This window comes from Fomitiporia mediterranea, assembly GCF_000271605.1.
Source record: "Fomitiporia mediterranea MF3/22 unplaced genomic scaffold FOMMEscaffold_1, whole genome shotgun sequence".
Taxonomy (NCBI): domain Eukaryota; kingdom Fungi; phylum Basidiomycota; class Agaricomycetes; order Hymenochaetales; family Hymenochaetaceae; genus Fomitiporia; species Fomitiporia mediterranea.
Window position 1 is genome coordinate 550,820 of NW_006760386.1, and position 20,890 is coordinate 571,709.

General features: G+C 46.8%; 6 protein-coding genes across 6 annotated transcripts; 1 reads left to right on the forward strand and 5 right to left on the reverse strand.

Annotated features, from left to right (window-relative positions):
* Window positions 1-1,232: 1,232 nt before the first annotated feature.
* FOMMEDRAFT_74388 (pseudouridine synthase) lies at window positions 1,233-3,388 on the reverse strand (the record flags this gene model as incomplete). Its single annotated transcript, XM_007261173.1, has 9 exons — window positions 1,233-1,497; window positions 1,585-1,826; window positions 1,899-1,969; window positions 2,070-2,157; window positions 2,228-2,564; window positions 2,647-2,678; window positions 2,740-2,892; window positions 2,976-3,069; window positions 3,162-3,388. 9 exons carry the CDS (start codon window positions 3,386-3,388, stop codon window positions 1,233-1,235), a joined length of 1,509 nt encoding a protein of 502 aa, XP_007261235.1.
* A 420-nt stretch (window positions 3,389-3,808) lies between these two features.
* Window positions 3,809-4,725, reverse strand: FOMMEDRAFT_164298 (uncharacterized protein). Its single transcript, XM_007261174.1, has 2 exons — window positions 4,524-4,725; window positions 3,809-4,454 (listed from the first exon to the last, which is right to left on the reverse strand). Exons 1-2 carry the CDS (start codon window positions 4,671-4,673, stop codon window positions 3,912-3,914), a joined length of 693 nt encoding a protein of 230 aa, XP_007261236.1. The 5' UTR covers window positions 4,674-4,725; the 3' UTR covers window positions 3,809-3,911.
* A 1,746-nt stretch (window positions 4,726-6,471) lies between these two features.
* Window positions 6,472-10,872, reverse strand: FOMMEDRAFT_115460 (uncharacterized protein). The gene is made up of 5 exons (XM_007261175.1): window positions 10,527-10,872; window positions 10,310-10,451; window positions 8,247-10,254; window positions 7,333-8,191; window positions 6,472-7,258 (listed from the first exon to the last, which is right to left on the reverse strand). The coding sequence occupies exons 1-5, from the start codon at window positions 10,674-10,676 to the stop codon at window positions 7,136-7,138; spliced, it is 3,282 nt and encodes a 1,093-aa protein (XP_007261237.1). The 5' UTR covers window positions 10,677-10,872; the 3' UTR covers window positions 6,472-7,135.
* Window positions 10,873-12,725: 1,853 nt separating this feature from the next.
* FOMMEDRAFT_15989 (uncharacterized protein) lies at window positions 12,726-16,216 on the forward strand. The gene is made up of 2 exons (XM_007261176.1): window positions 12,726-13,454; window positions 13,534-16,216. Exons 1-2 carry the CDS (start codon window positions 12,818-12,820, stop codon window positions 15,825-15,827), a joined length of 2,931 nt encoding a protein of 976 aa, XP_007261238.1. The 5' UTR covers window positions 12,726-12,817; the 3' UTR covers window positions 15,828-16,216.
* Window positions 16,217-16,718: 502 nt separating this feature from the next.
* On the reverse strand, window positions 16,719-17,506 carry FOMMEDRAFT_15990 (uncharacterized protein). Its single transcript, XM_007261177.1, has 3 exons — window positions 17,282-17,506; window positions 17,117-17,220; window positions 16,719-17,042 (listed from the first exon to the last, which is right to left on the reverse strand). The coding sequence occupies exons 1-3, from the start codon at window positions 17,399-17,401 to the stop codon at window positions 17,024-17,026; spliced, it is 243 nt and encodes an 80-aa protein (XP_007261239.1). The 5' UTR covers window positions 17,402-17,506; the 3' UTR covers window positions 16,719-17,023.
* Window positions 17,507-18,355: 849 nt separating this feature from the next.
* On the reverse strand, window positions 18,356-20,259 carry FOMMEDRAFT_149800 (uncharacterized protein; the record flags this gene model as incomplete). Its single annotated transcript, XM_007261178.1, has 4 exons — window positions 18,356-19,108; window positions 19,355-19,519; window positions 19,581-19,899; window positions 20,198-20,259. 4 exons carry the CDS (start codon window positions 20,257-20,259, stop codon window positions 18,356-18,358), a joined length of 1,299 nt encoding a protein of 432 aa, XP_007261240.1.
* Window positions 20,260-20,890: the final 631 nt, after the last annotated feature.

Here is a 20,890-nt window from a genome sequence, read left to right on the forward strand (position 1 = left end):
GCAGTTGATAACTCACTAGAGACACCAGATCTGTATCAGGATTTCTGGTCAAATATTCAAGCACAGGCCCATTCTCCATCCACCTTGAAACTAAGTGAGGATAACTATTGTTCTCAATGTAGTATCCTTCAAAAGGTAAAATAAGACGATGATCGAGCTTTGACCATATGTATAGCTCCATTGCAAGCCTCTAAAAGATTACACTGTAATTGAGCATTTCAGGAACAGTCAGCGAGTTTTTTGTATTCATTCAGGTTGATAGGCTTGCTCACCTTCCGGAACTGCCTGTCCTTCATGATGTGCAGACGTAGCTTCTTAACTGCAACCTTCACATCTTCCCTGCATCTACTTGTTAATATCCTAGTGAAAATATCACTATATCCTCCATGATCCTTTTGAAAGGCACTGACACTGTGAACTTCGCCTGAGAGGTCCAGGTTGGAGAGCCTCTTCAATAGGTTGATCAAGATATTAGACTTGGAATCCTCTATTTGCCCTTCCGAGGTGTGCAACTCGGCATAGTCATGAGAGTCAAATACTGGCTGAGAATGTAGTACAGGCTCTACTGACTGATGCTTGTTGGAGAATTTTCTCTCCATGGCCAAAGCTCAGTAATATGACCTTCAGGACAGAGTAAAACAGTGTGTAGCAAGAGACTAGAGAGAAGGAGATAGCCAGGGTAATGTAAGGTGCACAGGCGTGGCATTGATGAAGGGTGTTGATGTGTAACTGTAATGCTGTGCAGCTTATTGTATATATATGGTCTTTCTTGTTGTGAAAATCTGATCATTCTCTTTATTTCAGACACAATTCAACAACTAATCACATAAACAACAAAATTAGCTTTTGTATGAACAATAACACAGTGACAGTCATTATAGTGATTACAGAGAGGTAAGAACCTCTTTGCATGCATATTGGCAAGACAGTATAAACAGTGTATAGACAACAGGGGGAACAGTAATAGGTATGTATCAATTAGTTACAAGCAATAAACTAGCTGATAGTAGTATACAAATTTTAGCTGGAACTGAGTGCAATATTGATATTTTTTATGCATATAAACTAACTTACTTTACACAGTAGCGGTATAGTACTTGAGATGCTATATTGCTGAACAACTGCTCTCCTGATGGACACTGTAAGCAACTCCTGATCAAGGATTTCCATCACAGTATCATACTTAAATACCGTAAATACTTCGAGCCGCAACTGAAATTCAGTCAAAATAGTTATCCTTCTGCTTCTTCCAACTCCTTCTTATTCATCTTCTCTTCTCTCTCCGCTTCTTCTTCCTCAGCGTCCTCTTCAGCAAGCACAGTCGCAGGTGCATCAGGTGCAAAATCTGTTGCGTCAAAACGTTTCCGCTCTCTGAACGGATTTGGACGACTCTCGCCCTTTTTGACGACGGCTGCGCTGGGAATGATCCCTTGTGTATTATAATAAAGGAGGTCGTTTCCGTTGTAATGATCGAAGATGCTTTGCCATCGGTCAAACCTATGCAATGTAAGTAAATCAACCGTTTCCGTGTGAGGCCATCCACAATAATCGAGATATATTGGATATATAAAGTCAGCAACTCACACCTGCAATTTCTCCTCATTCTCTCGCATCCGAGAGTATATATGCTCTTCCTTGAACTTCTGCATCTCCTCCGCGTGTTTATCGAAATCAATCGGAGCGCGGTAGTCTGTGTGTTCCACGTCAAACTTTTTCTGTGAGTTTACGGTTTCTACGCGTTTGCTGTACGACTCGAAGATTGGATTTTCGAGCAAGAGTCCGAGGGAGGGCATTTTGGGGATGACGACGTTTAGTGGACCGAAAAGCTTTAAGTTATGGCCGTAGATAACGGATTTTCTGAGGGGCACGTAGATGAAGAAGTGTTGGAAGAGACTTACAGCATTGATAATATTACTGGGTGTCCCTGTTCGGACTGACATGACGAGGACACACATCATTTTTCGCTGGACTTGGTCACTTTGGAGTCCCTTCGAAATTCAACTTGAAAGACTTACGATCTAAGACGAAAGCTAATGAGAAACTAGTCGGACAAGTCACATTACAAAGACGTCCGCCTACCTGATGTAGCATGAAGCTTTGTCCGTGAAGCATAACACTAATCCACTCAGTCTCGCCATAAACGACAGGGTCTGCAACCTGCAATGCAACACAGGCGTATATTCGATCTGTCAGCTGAACGGCCAGTTGATGATTACAGAAAAATTACCTCGATCTTCTTCATATGCCTAAAACAACTCCTATCCTTCGTATCCCTCCCTACGGTAAAGTTATGAAAATTATGCGTCCCTTCAAAGTGCTTCGCAGCTTCCCTCAACGCTTCGATCTTCTCCTTGCCCACTCTCCACGACTTTTTGCGTACCATTTCTTCTTCTCGTGTCACTTCGGGTGGGGCGTTTTCCCAGAATGGATCGACTTGGATGGTAGAGCTAGAGGCAGAAGGGGACGAGGTGGAGGAAGATTGGCGAATGAAAGATTGGTAGAATGCGCTCGTAGGCTTGGGAGGGATGAGGAGGTAGGAAGGGAAGAAGTAGGTGTATCTACGACTATCGCAGGAACTGCAATTTGTTTAAACCGAACACCAATCAATTGATAAAGGATCGCAACGAATACGTATCGAAAACATACATTCGCGCGTTGAACGAATTCTGCACTCGTTGCTTTCCGGAACTGATTTCAGTTCGAAAGATCGTAGTGAAATAAAGGGAGAATAATACTTACAAAAGACCATAATCGAATCTCAGGCGGTAGCTCCTCGTTGATCCTCTGCACAAGGTCAGGAATTCCAGGTACGTGCGTAATAATCTTCATAGAGACAACGTTCCCTGCAGCATGCACACCTGCATCTGTGCGTGCGGCGCGTTGCAGGCCTACCTTCGCACATCAGTACATATATCCGGAGTGATGCGAAAATACAGTGTAAGAATGAAAGAAGAATTGTTCAGTAGTAAGCACACCTTGACAGGATCGTCCGCATTATCCTTCGACACCGCACCAGCATTCACAAGTGCCTTGAAAAGCACACCTTCAATCGTCTTCTCACTAGGTTGGCTATAAAATGTTAATCCCAAACAAACGAATATTGGCCAATCAACAACCAGACTGTAATTTTATTACGAAGACAAGTAAAAACAGAGACGTACATCTGCATACCCTTATACCCAGATCCACAAAACCCAATGAGCAATGCACATAGCCGTTTCGGTAATCTCGGTGTCGAAGTCCTATCTTTATCATCTCCATCTACTTCCTCGTCGTTTATAGGTTGTTCACGTTCTTGTCGTGTCCCTCTCCTCCGACTCGACCAATCCCTCTTCTCTCCTTTTTTCTTCCTTTCTTCCTTATGAACATGTCCCTGCTGATCCGACATAGAAGATGCCTCCACTTTCAATTCCCCTGACATCTCTTGCGCCGACTGTTCATCCGAAACGTCATGTCCGTGACCCAACTTCGTGCGTTTTGTGTCTACATCTTGCAGTGACTCTCCCTCAGTATCCAAGTCTCGTTTCGCTAGACTCTGTGCATGTGCGGGCGTAGAAGCATCCATCCTAATCGTCGAATATCAAGGATAAGAACGAAAACGTCCAAGACGATCAGAAAGCAAAAGTTTGGAAATCGCTGGCATAGACACCTCAAAGTTTTGAATTCATGCAAATTAAAGTTCAACTAAAACGCGTCGATCATCAAGTTCCTTTTTCGGCGTGGTGTAAGTCAAACACACTTAAAGTCAATGTGCCTCATAATTTTAAACCTGCTTAATTTCAGAGAGTGAAGTCAAGAGCCAAAATTTCTCATTAATTTAAAATAAATAACAGACAGATACGCGGAGAAAATGAGATACAAATTTAAAATATTCAGTCTCGTTCACGCGAGTATGTACTATGACGGCTAGGCTAGTAACGCGCTCGGTCAGACGCATGTAAAGAGGGAGGTAAGAAACGAGTGAAAAGGGAAAAACCAGGAAGGAATCCGAACGAATTGCGTCGCCTGCTGTGCAACTCGATGAGACGCTCAATATCTGCCTTCCATACCTCCAAGTTCGAACGGTCCTTGAAGATAAGGACGAATGACTCCAGGCGCGAGTCCTTCAAATCGATTCTTAGTCTCAATTCGCCCGGTGCGCTCGTATCAGTGACTTGTTTAATGTGCCAAATAAAGATACGTCCTTTGAGTTCGAGTGCACTCTTCCCAAGTGTGTTGCCTCGGACGTCAAACGTATCGCATTTCCCAAGTTTCTCAGATACAATAGATCCGGGTGGACATTTCTTCTCTTCTCCAACACAGATTATAGCCTCCTCGAGAAGATAAAAACAGAACTCTCGGACGAGTGCATCTCGTCTGACAAGGAGTACATCGAACATCTGAAGTGGGCCCAAACTGGACAATGAGTGTCCCTTCCAGTCGATGACACGTGCTTGTAAGTCTTCAATGATACTCTTAAACAGATTGTCAAAACACAACGGTGAAAACAAACACAATTTCCCGTTGAGTGCAGACGAGCTTACCTTGTGTAAGGCATGCCCCGAATCAGGCACAATATGCGGTTTCTCGTCTGGAAGTCCGAAGCCGGATCCGAGTGGTTGGAGACTCGTGGGACGCTCTGTCTCTTCCTCGTTGTCTTGGCTTAGAACAACTGCCCCAGACGTCGCGACCATCGCGAAAGAAAAATGTGATTTGACGTGAGAAGACGAGAGAAGTTTACTGCCGATGCGGTGGCGGAGAGTGATGGATACGGGGAAGTTACTGACGATCGTGCGCGCAGGGAGTGCTTAAAAAACACGATTGCACGCTCAGTGAAGTTAGGATTGCGGGCGGTTTGAAGGCGTCAGTGAAATGAGAAGTTGCTGAGGTGGATGAGCGGAACAAAGCGGAAGTCGAGGCGATGAAGAAACTGATGCGGGTGATGAAGAGTCGCTTGACTCAATCATTAGCCCATCTCAATTCTCTTGCGAGTTGTGAGTTGTGCACGGCATGTAAGAAATATGCCAAAAATGCCGAAGTGCCGAGATGAAAATCGGGTGGTTAAGATGGGGATCGGGTTGCGTGCTTGCCTAAAGTAGTAGTCAAACGCGCAACAACTCGCAAGCACTCTGGAGTGCTTGTGAGTTGTCGGACTTTGAAATTAAATGATGTTTCTTGTATCCCTTACTTGTTTGTCCACTCAAATCACAAGAAATCTGATCGACACAAAATTCACAACTCAATCATCTCAATTCTTCCTAGTTGTGAGGAAACTCGGCATCAACCTTACCAGGGTCCTCTACAAAGCCGAGCTTCCTCGCAACTTGCAACTCGCAACAGAATTGAGATGGGCTATTGTGTGTAAGCAATCCTTAAATTATAAATAGCACTGATTAAGCGACCATTCATAAAATACAACTTGCTGTCGATCAAGAGTCACAGAAGCTGTATTTTAAAACAAAAGAACTATTGGTTGGTTTGTAGAAAGAAACGTTAAGATTGAATGTTTGAGACGTACATTCGAATATTGAGTCTCTGCATTCGTTGCCTTCCAAAAACTAAGTTCAGTTCCAAAACAACACAGTGGTAGGAAAGAAAACGAAGACTTACGAAAGACCGCAATCGAATCTCCAGCGACAGCTTCTTGTTAACCCTCTTCACAAAGTCCGGAACACCAGTTTCACATGTAATAATCTCTATAGAAAGAACATTGCCTGCAGCATCGGAAGTCTATCTTCACACATCCACACAACAACACAATTTATACAGGTAAACAGAGAAAGTTAAAACGAAGGCAATAACGAGAGAAGGCAGTGAGGTTGTAAAAAAAGTAGTGAACACTGGACAGCTCACCTTAACTAGGATCATACACAGTTGCTTTGGTAGCCTTCGTGTTGACATCTTGTCTCAACCCCCTTTCTCTTTTCTTATTAGCAACAGTTTATTCCTCCTCACTATCCCTTCAGCCAAAACGCCACCGTTTTCTAACTTCGTTTGTTTCAGTTGCGTTCATTCATCTCGTACTCGCCTATCCATCCTTCAGTAATAGTATCCAAGTCTCGTTTAGCTATTAGCTTATTTCTGTGCATGAGCAAGTGTTACATCTATGTTTATTGTCGGCGTATCAGAACAAGAGCCAAAAGGACCAAGTCGAGCAAAAAGCAAAAGCCCAGATGTCAACAGCTCAAGAAAGTTGTGAAGAAATCCGTCAGGATTCACATGAGGATCAGCCTCAGCACGTCGATCACTTTATACTTCTTAAGGCTAAGTTTATGAACGTCGATCGCTTAGAGCCTTTTTCGGGACTTTTCTTACACGTCTTGAATTCAACTTCAAACATTGTTCAAAGTTTTCAAATTCAATAATTCGACAAGCACACAGCAGAGAAAACTAGTAAAAAAAAGGTAACACAAATTAAAAACATCCAGGCTCATTCACGCCGGTATATCTAGCTAAGCTACTAACGCGCTCGGTCAGGCGCTCATAAAAAACGGGAAATAAAAAGAAATGAGAAAAGAGAAGAAAAATGAGAAAATGAGGAAGGGAACACGGGGAAACACGATATCAAGAGGAGAGTAAGAGAAAGAAAAGAAAGTACCATACTTTACACCTTCTCGCCAGATAGCCGGAAGTCATCGTAAGGGAAAACAATGAAGGGAGTGGCAAAACATATTTAATGAAGGAGAGTGGGGTAAAGTGTTAACGGCCTGCGCCAGAAGCTAGCAAATAAATGAAAGGCAGGGTTGGCGGCGATGAAAAGAAGGTGTGAACCGTATATAAATGTATATATACCCACGCGTACGCCCGTAGCTCGCCAAACAGCGCCATAGACCAGAGAGAAGGTGCGTAAACAGCTGAGAGGCGTTAGGAAAGAAGGCAAGGAAAAGGTGGAACACAGAATACCTAAATTACAAATATACGGCGAAATACAAAATGGAGGAACTGCGCTAACGAAGTATGAAAGCCGTAAAAGATAACTAACAGAGAAGCGGAAGGCAATAAAGAAAGCAGAAAACGTTCGTCGAAATTAAAAAGGCAAACCCAAAAGGTATTGGAAGGGCCCAGACATCTTTGCAGATCATTCATCATAAAGCGAGCCCGTAAGCTGTACGATCAAATTGGCGCCAAGGTAAGGAAATGGCATCACAAGGCTCAATCATTCCCTTGCGACCCAGTCTGTGCTTCGAGACATCAGCTCGATCGAATTGTCAGATGTCCAGAAGAGCTTCTCCGTAGGTGTACGTCCGCTCCAGCTCTTCTGATCACGCAATATCATGGCCTAAAATGATTCGAAAGAAATTCAAATGTTATCAGAAGGTATCAAAGAGAAGTTGATGTAGAATGGAAACGAACCTGCTGAGCACCGAAGTTTCGTTGATCGTGTGCAAACACATCCACATTCTCTTCCAAAGCTTCCGCAAGCACTTGCAAGTCGGCAAGCACAGCCTGTAAGGCACGAACTGCTGAAAGCGTAAGGATCTCTTTCCTGTTACGCATTGTAGGTCCACTTTGTGTCGGTGGTGGTAAGCTCTGCGAAATGCTTTGTAGCACAGTGTGCAGAATCCTTCGGGTCTCGCCGAGGATCTTCGCAGCCTGTGGATAGTTCTTGCGAGAGACAAGCACAAGTGCACGAGTGATCATGTCAGAAGCAAGAAGCTCCATGCGACGGCGCAGAATAACTGGGTCGGATGCGCCTTGAGCAGGGCTACGCGGGCGGTTGCTCGATGGCGGCATAAGCGTGATGGTAAGTAGCACAGGATGCGCAAGTCGCGAGACATGTTTAATGGCTGAAGGGTCGAAGAACGAGCCATCGACTTCAAATACAGGCACCTCGTCAATCATACGGTCCATCATGCCGTCAACGAAGTCGGCAGAGTCTTCTAATGACAAGGAGTCAAGACCCATACGCTGGACGAACTGGTCTGTAGCATTCAAAGTGCGGTTCCCTGCATGTCCATTCGCACGGTTTTGTGTTTCGCCATTGTCCAGCTCGAGCTCGATGAGCATCTCTTTCTTCTCTCCGTACCGCACTTCACCCACTTCAATATCAACATCTCGTCCGTCGGAAGCAACAATGGCACTCGGACCTCCAGAAACCTTACGAATCCGGAACCGGTGACCATCAACGATTTTGAGGTGAAGCTTCATGTTGAGGATGCCAATTGACATCAAACCACCCACGCAACCTGCGATGCAGTCTCGGAGGTCGTACCTATCATAGTTATTTAGCGCTTTCAATCAATGAAAAGAATTTCAAAAATACTCACCAATCTTTCACAAACGTGTATGTTCCTCCAGTATGGTTTGACATCAACCAGAGCGAAGCGGGATCATGCGACCGTCCATAACCGAACGAATGGATAGGCACATTCCCAGCCTCCGCACGAGCCAAGACCAAATCCATCTGCGCACGGCGCGTACTGTCCGCGGCGTCGCTTACAAGCAACATCCCAGCAGTGGGGTTACGCGATTTCCGTTGCAACACAACATCCAGTCCATGGTTCACGGCGGTTACAACATCTGTCTTTTCTTCCTTTGAGCCGCGTACGAGGAACTCATCAGTTGTGTCGTCATGTCCGTTGCCGACATTGTTCACGAATGCCTGCAGGCGTTGACGGCTCTGACCTCGCCCGACGCATAAGAATGGCGTCTTCCTTACACGCCCGCCCGGTCCTACTTCAAAGGTTACGAAGCTCAAACGATCCTTTGGTCCCAGAGAATGCAGAATGAAATCCAGCGTATTCTTGATTACGCGATTCTTAAGCGCCGCCGTAGACGGAGTTGCCGTTGGTGGTGGTAGAGAGACCACAAGAATAAGGTCTAGCGACGGGTGCTGGATTGGTGTAAGCGAGTTTGAAGGTCCACTAGACAAATGTGGAGTTACAAATCCCGTAGGTGAAGAGCCATATGGCGAAGTAGCCGAGTAGAGCTCATCATCCTCGCCTAACGGGGACAACTTGTGCTGCTGGTGTAACGGCATACGTCCATGTCCCACGGATTGCCCCATCAATGACCCGTGAGATGTAGACGACGAGCGAATTGATCCGTTGCCATTCAGTAAACTATCTCGGTCCATAGAACTCGATGTCGTCGCGGTACTACCGCTTAACATGCGCATAGCTTTACTCTGGCCGTTACCGAACTCCTCGACGTCCGGAGTCGGGGCAGACCTGCCACCCATCTGAGCTGATTGGGCCGCTTGCTGGTGCATCGCGACGAGACTCGAGATGTTGGCTTTCCATGCCTCCAAACTCGAACGGTCCTTGAAGATGAGGATGAATGACTCCAGACGCTCATCCTCCATATCGATCGTCAGGCTTAACTCTCCCGCCACACTTGTATCAGTGACTTGTTTGATGTGCCGAATATAGATACGCCCTTTGAGCTTCAGGACACCCCTCCCAGGTGCACCGCCTCCGCTGCCAGATGCATCGTAGTTACCAGTGTTCCCACCCAAAAACCGTCCGAGTGTACGCTTTTTCTCTTCTTCGACACAGATTATAGCCTCCTTGAACAAATAGACAAAGAATTCTCGGACAAGAGCGTCTCGTCTGACACAGAGTAAGTCAAACATCTGAAGCGGGCCCAACCCGGACAACGGGTGCCCCTTCCAGTCAATGATGCGTGCCCGCAAATCCTCAGTAATACTCTTGAACGGATTGTCATTGTTGCTTGGCCTCGTCAGCCCGTTCTGTGAATCATATGGCGCATCAATTTCTGAGTCTGCCACGGATCCCCTGGTGTGATGCTGACTGTGATGATCAGGCGATGGAGAACGAGCATTCGAGTAACCCTGGGACGCCTGCCTTCTGCCCATGTTATCAGAGGCAGCATCATTGTAAGGAGGATAACGTCCACCAGATTGGTTAGAAGTATTCGTGCCATGGCGCTCGAGACCACCGGCAGAATGCTGGCCTTGTGAGGAAGGGCTTCGGTAGACATCCGTGATGACCGGACCGGGGACGTGCGATGACGTACGGCGACTCGGTAGTTCGATAACAACGATGCAGGTCAGCGGCTGGCTCGGTTCATTTGTACGATGGATCGTCGAAAACTCGGGGCGGACCTGAATGCTGGGGGACACAATGTACGATGAATGGTCAGAGTTTGACTTGATAGAGCCCGTGTGTTCAATAGGATCATCCTCAGTTGGATCAAATGGCTTGGGCTGTTGCGGGTGCGGCGTTTGAGTGCTGCGCGAACCAATTGGCGTCTCCCTTCCCGGATAGAGAGACGTTGTATTACGCTCGCCCATGCCAGTGAGAGCAGCGAGTTCTGCGAAAATGCATATTTTTAGGAAGGTTCTTAGCGACTAATGAGTTGTACACACTGTTGCTTTTGCCGGTGTCACTGTCGGACACTTTCATCGGCCTTCTGCAGACACCACACACCCCAAGATTTGACTTGCGTGGGAACTGTGCTGCTGATTTGCTTTGAGTGGGAGCAGGGCCATACACAGCGGTGAAGCATGCCTTGGCAGAATAAACGTGTGAGAATACAGAACGAAAAATAATACCAGTTTTTCGCTGGGGTGCAGACGAGCTCACCTCGTGAAGGGCATGCCCGCAATCAGGCACGATATGCGGTTTTTCGCCCGGAAGTCTGAAGCTGAAGCTGAGAGGTTCGAGGCACACGGGGCACTCCTTCTCGTCCTCGCCGTCATGGCTCGTAACGACGGGGACGGGGGCGGCAACCATCGCAGCAAAAGGGTGATTCGACGCAGGAGGATCAGGGAAATGTGCTGCTGATGGGGTGGCGGAGACTGATGAGTGCAGGGACGTCGCGGACGATCGTGCGCGGAGGGGGTGCTTGAAAAACGCCGTCGCGCGCTCAGTGAATGACGTCGGGGTAGCGGGCTGCTTGAGGGTGTCGGTGGAAGGGAAGAGTGGCTGGGGTGAGCGAGCGGGACGACGTGGAGAGCGAGTCGAGGAAGAAGCTGATGGAGAGTTGCTTGAGTAAGGCACTGGCCCGAGCGAGTTCATTCCCAGCTGAGCTCACTCTACCTCCCGCCGGCGTCAACAGCGCTGGCGTCGTCGGCGTCGTCGATGCGTGCGGTGTACGGCGCTGCCAATGGGCTCTGGGCACGGATGGCAACAGCGATTCGAAAATTACGAGAAATATTATACCTGCGACCAATCCTCGTGGGAAGGAGAACACCAGAGCGAGTGGACCCTGATTGTGAATCTTGTACTGTACGCGGTTGCGGCGACTCGGCTCATATATATATCGATTCAATTAGACTCTGCACTCGAGCCGTCGTCGCCTCTCACAGCATGGCCCTATTCATTCACATCAATCATATTTGGGTCTGCATGTCCACACCATGCCTGTCTTTTTTTCGTCAGTTTCTCTGTGTCCTGCATCTTGTGTGGTGAATGGAAGTCACGTGGAATTGATAAAGCCGTTGTTTCCAAATGGAACCCGCTTGTGTTCCAGACGTACATCGGCTCCCTCACACGCGTGCATCCTCAAACTCTTCCTCCAAAGCATCCGCTGAGTCCAAGAATGCCTCCCCCATTCATGTGTCCTATCTTTGCACTCCTGTTTCTCGCAACCCTATACGATATTTCCCCGCTCTATGTCTCTAGTGCCATGGGCGTGGTGCCCGATCGCGTTTCCCACGACTCGGAGTGTTTCAACACCAAAACGACTGTCGTTGCTTGAGCAATCGTTATCTTTCTCTATTGCAAGCTAGCATTACTAGTCTCTGCCATCCTTCTGCACCCCGAATCGGAAAGATCCTCAGTCTGATGCTGCAGTGCTCGAACGCTATTTGGAATGTTCGCGACACGCGTTTCTCCCTCTTGCGAATGCACCCATCTTCCTTCACTTGTTCGTTTCCCACTTTTCTGCTGTGAGCTTGTGAGGCTATGACATTCAGGGGCTCGGATGATCCTGCAGATCTACAACTATCGTTAAACTCCGAAGCTCGGCAAATCTTCCACCACTAACAGGCTGTGATGGGCTTTAGCACCAAGTAAAATGAACAGTAATCTGCATTATCGGCGTTTGAGGAGTCTCTCCATTTAACTTTGTGCACAAACTCTTTCTCAGCGCGAAAAAAAGGCCAGACATCGTCATCACAAATCCGCGGACCCGAAAGGGTTGTCTGTCCAGTGTCTTCGCAAGACCACGTTTTCGATCAAGAATAATGATGGGACTGATGATTTCCGGCCATTGCCACGGGAGAGGATGACGAGTGTTCCCATCCCTTCTGGTAATAGTACGCGTCCTCTTCCGTCAGCTTGATCGTGAGGGGTCAGATGCTTGTTCTGCTCAGTGTAACTGAATAGTGGCTGAAACGGCCCCTGAGGCACAGTATTCAGTCGTGGCGGAACAGACGCATCTCAGCATGGGTCTGCAACTCAAAATTGGCAGTCGCGCTGTATGCACAGCCGTTCGGCCATCACACACATAGGAAAATACATGTACTCATCATCACAGTATCAGCGTTCGGGCATAAATAAATACGTGAAATGCTATCAGTCAGGTGTAGTAACATGAGAGATATTTTTGCAGAAAGAAGAGCAGACTGAGACGGAGCCTTAGCACGCAGTGATGATGATGGGGTATTTGTCATCTTACCGTAATAGGGAAGCAGCGGCATTGACCGTGCCGGGACCATCTGGGCCAAGCCCCAGCACGAGAGCTGCTGCTCATCGTTCCGCACGTCTGCCAGTCAACGTCCAACGACGACGTCCACCGCTCGACACGGCACGCAGCCTCCCCACAACCACCACGCAGGCGCGGGGCACCGACACGTCATCCACCTAGAGACACCCCAATTCGCCTGACGTCGCCCACACGCATCCCGCACGACAGACCAATTAACCCCGCCATGCAACCCTCTCAAAAGGCGATCGAGCGTGAATTCGAGGCGTTGCGCGACATCAGACGACGTTCGTCCTCCCATGGCGGTCCTGGCTCACTCCTTCTTGATCCAGACTTGCCGGCTGAACAACCGACAACCGCGCCGCCGTTGTCACCCCAGGCTTGGGCGGCAAAGGACAACGCAAAGGCGCCCGCGCTTGGACAGCAGGATGGGGCGAGCACCAACGACGGTGGCTCCGCCGTCGACGACCCCTTTCATCTCTTCTGGGTACCCGCGCACCTCCATCCTGAGCTCGCACCTAGCGAGTTCCGCGCGTTTCTCAAGGAGCATGCCCACGCGCCTCCCGCTGATGGTCTGGGCACCGTACAGCTCGGTCGATCGAGCTCGGCCTCGTCCGATCTGGGTAGAAAACGATCTATGCTTAGTAGACAATACAAGCCTCGCGATAATGATGGCGTGGAAGAAGAACATGTCGTGCCTCTGCGGCGGAACAAAAGTATATTCGCTCAGGAGGGTCCACAACTTACCATCAGCGACTTGCAGAAACTTGAGGAACTCGCAGATGAGGCATCGAAAAGCGAAGATCCGACTAAACTGCGCAGAGTACTGCGTAGGAGTATGACTTTAAACGTTGCGCCATCCTGTAAGTAGTCTTCAATTTTTGTCGGTTGTGAGCCACAATGCTGATTGCAAATTGCTATGGTCTGCTTGCATGATTTTAGTTCTTGACCAAATGGATGATGTTCCTGATACTACAGACGATGCTGACGCTCCCATTATCGTACCTCCACGTAATCAGATTCTACGACGAACAGCTCGGACAAAGATTCGAAAACCAAATCTATCGGGAGACGGAGGTGGCCATCGATTCCCTGCATCGCGGCGTAAATCCGCTGGTCGTGCAAACTCGGTCGATGTTATAACAAGTCCGACGGATGGATCGTCAAGTGGTCATGGCGAGATCGAACCGTCAGTGATTCCTCCACCGCCAAGACGAAGGAAGACGCTAGAGCCTGAAGAGCCACAAGATAACAGACGCTTCACTTATACTGACGAAGCCTCCATCTTTGATGCATACGCAGAAGGACCTGAAGACGAATCTCCTCAACAAATTGCTCAGGCCCTTGCTACTCTCCCTGCCCCCGTCGTCGTCGAGACTCCTGTCGTGGCACCTTCTCGACCTTCTATATCAGAGCCTCCTATACAACCTCAAACAGGCCAGCCACAGCCATCTCCTGATCCTGTCCTTTATCAACCACAACCTCAGCGACTACTATCCCCACAACAGCAGCAGCAAGTTCTCCAACAACCACCATCGCGAACGCCTTCTCCAGAAGCGACTTCTCCTTCCGCCGAAATTCAACGTCCCGAATCTCGTTCTTCTGTCACCTCTGAAGCACCTTCACACCACAGTATGGCTTCTACAACTACGGACAAACGGAAGGAAAAGGATAAGAAGAGTCTATGGAGGAAAGTCGGCGGGAGTAGTGATAAAAGCTCAAAGAAGAGCCTGAAAGAAAAGGAGAAAGATAAAGACAAGGAGAAAGAGGGTGGTTTCTTCGGTTCTCTCTTCGGAGGAAGCAAGAAAAAACAGGAGGAGAGTGCACCGAGCTCTCTTGGAGGTGGTGCAGGTCCGGCTACAGCTGCAGCACTTCTGGGCGCATCCAAGTCGAATAACAAGGCGTATTCACCATCAATATCGCCTCAACTTGGGAACCCTTATGCGCGGTACCCGATTCACGTCGAGCGTGCAGTATACAGGCTTAGTCACATCAAACTTGCAAATCCACGACGACCTCTGTACGAACAAGTTCTAATTAGTAATCTTATGTTCTGGTACCTCGGTGTTATCAACAAATCGAATCAGGGACCTGGGGCACAGAATCAGAACCAGCAGCAGCAAGCGCAGAATCAAGGAGGTGGGGCGCAGAATACGCAAGGTCAGGGCGGGGGAGGACAACAAGATAATGCTCAGGCGCCTCCGCAGACTGGTTCTGAGAAAGAACATCTGGAGGAGCAGAGGGAACGGGAGGAGCGTGAGAGGGTGGAGAGGGAACGTGTTGATGCGAGGGAGAAGACGGAGCAACGGCGCGAACCGAGACGGGGAAGTCTGACGAAACCTCCTCCAGGAGGAGGCCCAGCGTCTGGTGGACGACGAGCAGAGATGGCTGTCAAGGGACCACAGTATCATCTACAAAGTCAGGTCATCGAACAGGAATATGGTGGTCCAGCGCCTGTTACCCGGACATCCTCAGCGCCTCCATCGAGCATACCACAATCACAAGGCTACAATGGTAGTTACTCACCTCGCGTGCAGTCCATGCAAGCATCTCCTAAGCAGCAACAGCAGCCGTCTTCACCGCAGCAGCAACAACAACAACAGATGTACTCGCAGCCGAACGGGAATCCGAATTACTACTATGGGCGTTCGGCGAGTCTCGATTTCACGAACTCTCCTCCATCCGGTTCGTCTTTGAATAGTAGCTTACCTCCTGGAGCTATGGCACCGCTCTCGACGAACGACCAGACGTGGCTATCTTCGTCTCAGGCTGGTCGGAATCAACAACCTACGTCACCAGTACATGGATACTCGCAAAGTACTGACTTTTCGTCGTATAGCCTCCAAACGCAACAACAACCTCCCCGTCCATCACGTTCTCCTCCAGGTAACGCTATAAACTCAAGCTACGACTGGGGTCGAAATGGGGAGTTACCACCAGGTGCGAAGACGCCGACGCGTTCTCTATCAGCGAATGCTGCTTCTGCACCTCCAGTACAAAGTCAGGGACAATATCATGGGCATTACACACATCACGCACATCACGCGCAACCATATAACGGTGGGGCGAATTTTGGTTTGAGTGAAGGAGGGACAGGAGCAGGAGCAGGAGCAGGAGCAGGAGGCTTACGAAAGAAAATGGCAAGTGCGAGTGCAGTTTCACCTGAGAGAAGACAACGGACAAGTGATGATGAGGACGTCCCGCTTGCTATGTGGCAGGCTCAACGACGGAAATGAATGAATATCATTAATCAATCAATCAATGACACTTCGAGTCACTTCACTTCAAAACAATTCGCTTCTCTTTGCTTTTGTTTTTTTACTTTTGTTTCGAAATGGAAAATCAGGTTTCTTTTTACATTTTTTCGTTATTTTTTTAACCCGAGTTGTTGAAGTCTATCATATCAATGTAGTGGAACCCTTGCATGCATGCATACCTCTATCCGTCTAGCCGTCTATCTCTCTATTACCGTGTCCTAGTTTATCTCTATCTCTGTTTACCTCTCTCTCTCCCTCGCACATCCCTCTCGTTGTTAATAGCACTCTCTTTCCATCCCCTAAAGCTCTCGCTACTTTTTCTTTCCTTCTTTATTATACTATTCTTTTTCTTTCTCTTTTATTTCGACTGTGGACATGGTACTGGATCTTACATCCATTTACGTATAAAGAATTGAGGAGAGTTCGCGGCTTTCGACTATTTTACCATAAGGAAGGTGTATGTGCTTCGAGCTGCGGCAACGCGGTGCTGTGTGGCACATCAACGCTTCTTGCGGCCGGCTGATAGCTAATGAAAAGGTATGTTTCAATCTCATAGAAACGCCACCTATCGCTCTGGGATTACAAGGCTTGGTTTGATGATGCAATAAAGATGTTCATTGTGAGTCCAAATATACTGTATTTACTTACTTGAATATCTGATTAATTTAATTTATTGGACTAAGTCAACCGTCTACCTACGTATCGACATATAGAATCTGAGAGAGATTGTTGAGAACGGGAAGTCACAATTTATAGATCCGTTAATCAACCTCACAATGCCGAATCAGGGCTTTCAAGACACTCTTCGTTTCCCTTGTCGCTTGTACAAGCAGCTCTCCGATAAAGTATTCTTCCTTACATTTCTTTATATGAGTATACAAGACAACAAATATAGATTATAAATCTTAGTGTTAAGCTCACATAACAAAATTCAAACAACGAGTTCGTGTATGGAGATTGGAACAGAATTGGAAGAGTTTCCAGGTAAAGAAACAAGGATAGTACGAAAAGTCCAGGTGAAAGGAAAGGGGAGAAAAATCAAGTAGAATATAAATTAATAGAAATCAGTAATCAGAAACTCTGCACGCGACAGTGGGAGGGGCTGTGTGTCGGGATCAACTTTGGTTTCATGATGATTGTTCGTAGTCGGAGGGGGATGAGCGCGTGAATTCAGTTCAGTGCCCGCTTTTAAACCTACAAACCGAGGAAGACGGGTACTGTTTAGTAAGAGAGGAGATGAAGACACGTATAACATATAGAGTACTTACAACTGGTACTTCACGACGAGGAACGGCGCTGAGAATAGTGTGCCTATGAGGCCAAAATACCCAATCGTGAAGGCTCGTTTGTTGGTATATACGAACGGGGTATTCTATAATGTTTCATATCAGTATTTATGAAAGGGGAGGAGTAGATGGAATGGGGAGACGTACGTGACCCACAACGTTCTCAACATGCATGCCACGTCTGGCCATCATCCCTGCTCCTCGACCGAGCATGGTCATGGTTGGTGCCATGCGTGGGAGGACAGATGCAGTTCGTAGGAGGGACATGTTATATGAGGATATTAGGATAAAGTTGGTGTAGTTTCAGGTGGCGAGTCGTTAAAGACGTCGGGAAATATTGAAGGCAATCGCTTTAATATCCAACGTCACCCCATACACAGTACGTTTTATACCTTCCCGCGATAATCCCCATCCGAACCATCTCGAACGAGCAGTATCATGAAGGCGGTTTATTTCGGAAGTTCGGGAGTCGAGTCGATCACCCGATCTCTCACGTATGCAGCGCGCATATGCAAAGAAGCCCTGCATAATTTCCTTTCTGGGTAAACTTCTGGGTCCTTTCGGGCATTGCAGTTCACTTTGAATCAAGAACTCGGATCATTTCCAGAGTTGCAGGTCTTCGGAAGAATAGTGACGACACCGAATTGTCCCCGTTAGGTATGAAATATGAAGCTCGGAGGGTGCCGCGAAAGCAGGTCTTGGACTATCGGACGACGGACACTGAAATGTTTAGTTGTCGCACGTTTCCAATAGTTATAACCATATATACTCTTCCTGAAGTGAATAATTTTACAAATCCCGAAGTCAATTTTCGGGGTAACACAGAATCATGTCAAGGTAAGAAGTATGAGAAGTGTGGAGAAGTGAGGAAGCTTACGTACCTTATCAAAGGCTTTGCCAAACAAACTCAAACAAGGAAACCGCCGACTTCTTCCGTCGGGCTAAATACATGCTCTAAAGGTTTAGCCAGTGCCTGCGAGCTCCTCTAGATCGCATGTTTAGAATTCTTATCTATACTTATCTATACAGATCCATCAATCAAATAAACACCGGTAATGAAGTTGACTTTAATTTTCTGAAGCACAAGAGACGGAAAGACGAAAGTGAGGTGGAGCATTCCATTTGGTCACGAACGAGCACTGTTCTCGATGTGAATATATACATCGTCGACTAAAAAAGCTGGAACAATCACAGTCATGTGCTCATACATCAAAGAAAATTCTACATCTTGTGCAGAAATCGTAAGAAACAGTACCTATCATCTGGCCAGGATTCTTCAATAGTACCCCTTTCGATAATAGATATTTCACCATAGTCTTTCCTACTGACCTCGTACTCTCTCTGTCCCACTTCATCAAAATATTCCTTACTCCACGCATCTATCCACCGAACGCATTCGAGCCTGGGCAATACCTCCGCTAGCTCCTTTATTGCTCTTCTTTCCTTCAGCTTTGCAGCGTTGTCGTCCTGAGCAAGTTTACGATCCCTGCAACGTTTACACTCAGACCATAGACTGCCTTTCTGATACTCGTTTATATGATGTGAACGACAACGATATTCAAAGGCTATGGCCACTTCAGCCTCATGTGTAAAGGTCATGTGCACGGAGAGAAGCCGAAGGCACTGAAGTTTGATAAGAACACCTTTTAGAATAGAGATGTGTCTGGATGTACGCCATGCCTGACCATACAAAAATTGTACGAGTTCAAAGCTTGTGAGCAGACGCAGATGTGATGTGATGATTAGGAAAGCATTTACCTCACAAAAGTCACTCTGCAACAAAAACCCTTTCGGGCACAATGCCTTTGCTCGCCTAACCACTGGATCCTCAACTGTCAATCGTAACTCAACAAGGTTCGGGAAATCGAGTTTCAAAGTAGCGCTTGAATCAAAGAGAATATCTCCAGAGTTGCAGAAAAAAGGGAAACGGCAAGAAAGATCGAGCCGTTGAAGACTTTGTGTGATCGGAGTTGCCTGAAAACATATCGGCACGACGTTATTGTGGAGGTAAATTGAAAGGGATTCGAGGGCAGTAAAGTGCTGTACGCATGTGTTATTATCTCCAAGGACTTTGTTTACTCTCCGTTTAATAAGCAGGTGCCTAGTTAAAAGACAGCCTTGGTATTCACACATACAGTGGTGATACTGAAACATCATACCTGACCGACTCGTCTAGAAACCCGGTCTTTTAGATATCCCCTTTGCACAATAGGCAATCACACTTCTTCCACGGAAAGCACGCTCTGCTGTTTCGACCAGTTCACGAAATGCCAATGATGTGTCCCTGAAGCCTTCAACGAGAGCAAAGTCGTCTGCAGGTGGAAAGAACATGTACGGCTTCCAGTCTGACATTCTAATAGCTAGCCTAAGAATGCCCAGCCATAGCTCGGTAGGAAGCGTCAAAGTACTATGAGTCCTTGATGGCATCTCCAAATAATATAATTACCAGGTGTGCGTCATACATCTCATTGAATAGGAAGTATTTTGACTTTTGGGGCTCCATTGTCCTTTTCGTCGGACGAACGGCCGACAACCGCAGCTCAGTAAGGTTCGGAAAGTCAAGTACCAACGAAAAGAAATCGCAGTGCAAGCAGATGAGGTCAAGCCGGCGAAGACTCTGCGCGATCGGTGACGCCTGGAGACACGTCAGCAAAAAATTCTTGCGTAGGGCAATTGACAAAGACTCGAGGCCGTCAAAGCGTTGTGCAATTATGAAGTAATCTCCAAGTGGCAAGTTCGATGCATCGTTTCGAATTAACAGGTGCCTAGTGAGAAAGGTACGATCAACAATTGTTTTCGCTTGCGTGCATGTGTTGTCGGCAAGTATATCCTGTAAAAATCATACCTAACGGACTCAGCCGGAAAATCACGCTCCAAGATGTCCTTTGCGCGACGGACGACAATTACTTCTTGCACGGAAAGTATTCTCTGCTATTTCGACCAATTCCCGAAATTTGGACGACGCGTTCTTGAATCCCTCAACGAGAGCAAAGTTGTCCGCAGGCGGAAAGAGAAAAAAAAAAAAACACGTACGGCTTCTAGTCAGATGACCTTATGGCTAACTTGATGATGCCTATCCATAGCTCTGTAGGCAAAGTCAGAGGGTCGTGAGCCTTGTGTAGCATGGCGCTGCTTTGTTGCACCGAGCTCGGTTCGAGAAAGGTCAAAAGAAGTACTGTCGCGGTGCCCCTTGCGGTCAGTACCTACATGTGGACACTTTTATTATTTCTCCCTCACATTTTGCTCAAACTTCATAAAATTTTGTATTTATGTAGCTTAACATATAATAAATATATATCTGAAATTTTGAGACAAAATAATGAGCAGAAAAAAAGTTATTATACTTACAATCCGAAGGGTATGAAAAATTACACTTTTGGCGTGAACCAGACTCTTTCCCACACAATGAATACACTATATTAATTCAAATAATTATTAGTTTAAGCTGTAATTTTGTAAATATGTGTATTAGTATGTTTTTTATTACTAGTATTTTTTGTAGAAGTTTCCGTGGATTTTTAAGTAAATTATAAGAAAACTCGCTAATAGTATGATTTTAACAGATTAGAACATACAAATTCACTAATCTCCATCTTTATATTTTTTTATACACAATTCTACTATTAAGACTAGTCAAATAAAGCTAATTATTATAATTATATATATAAGAAGTATATATGTACCAAAAATTATAACTTGAAATTTATTACTTAATTTATATTAATTGTTATATTTACAACTATAAAATTATAGTTA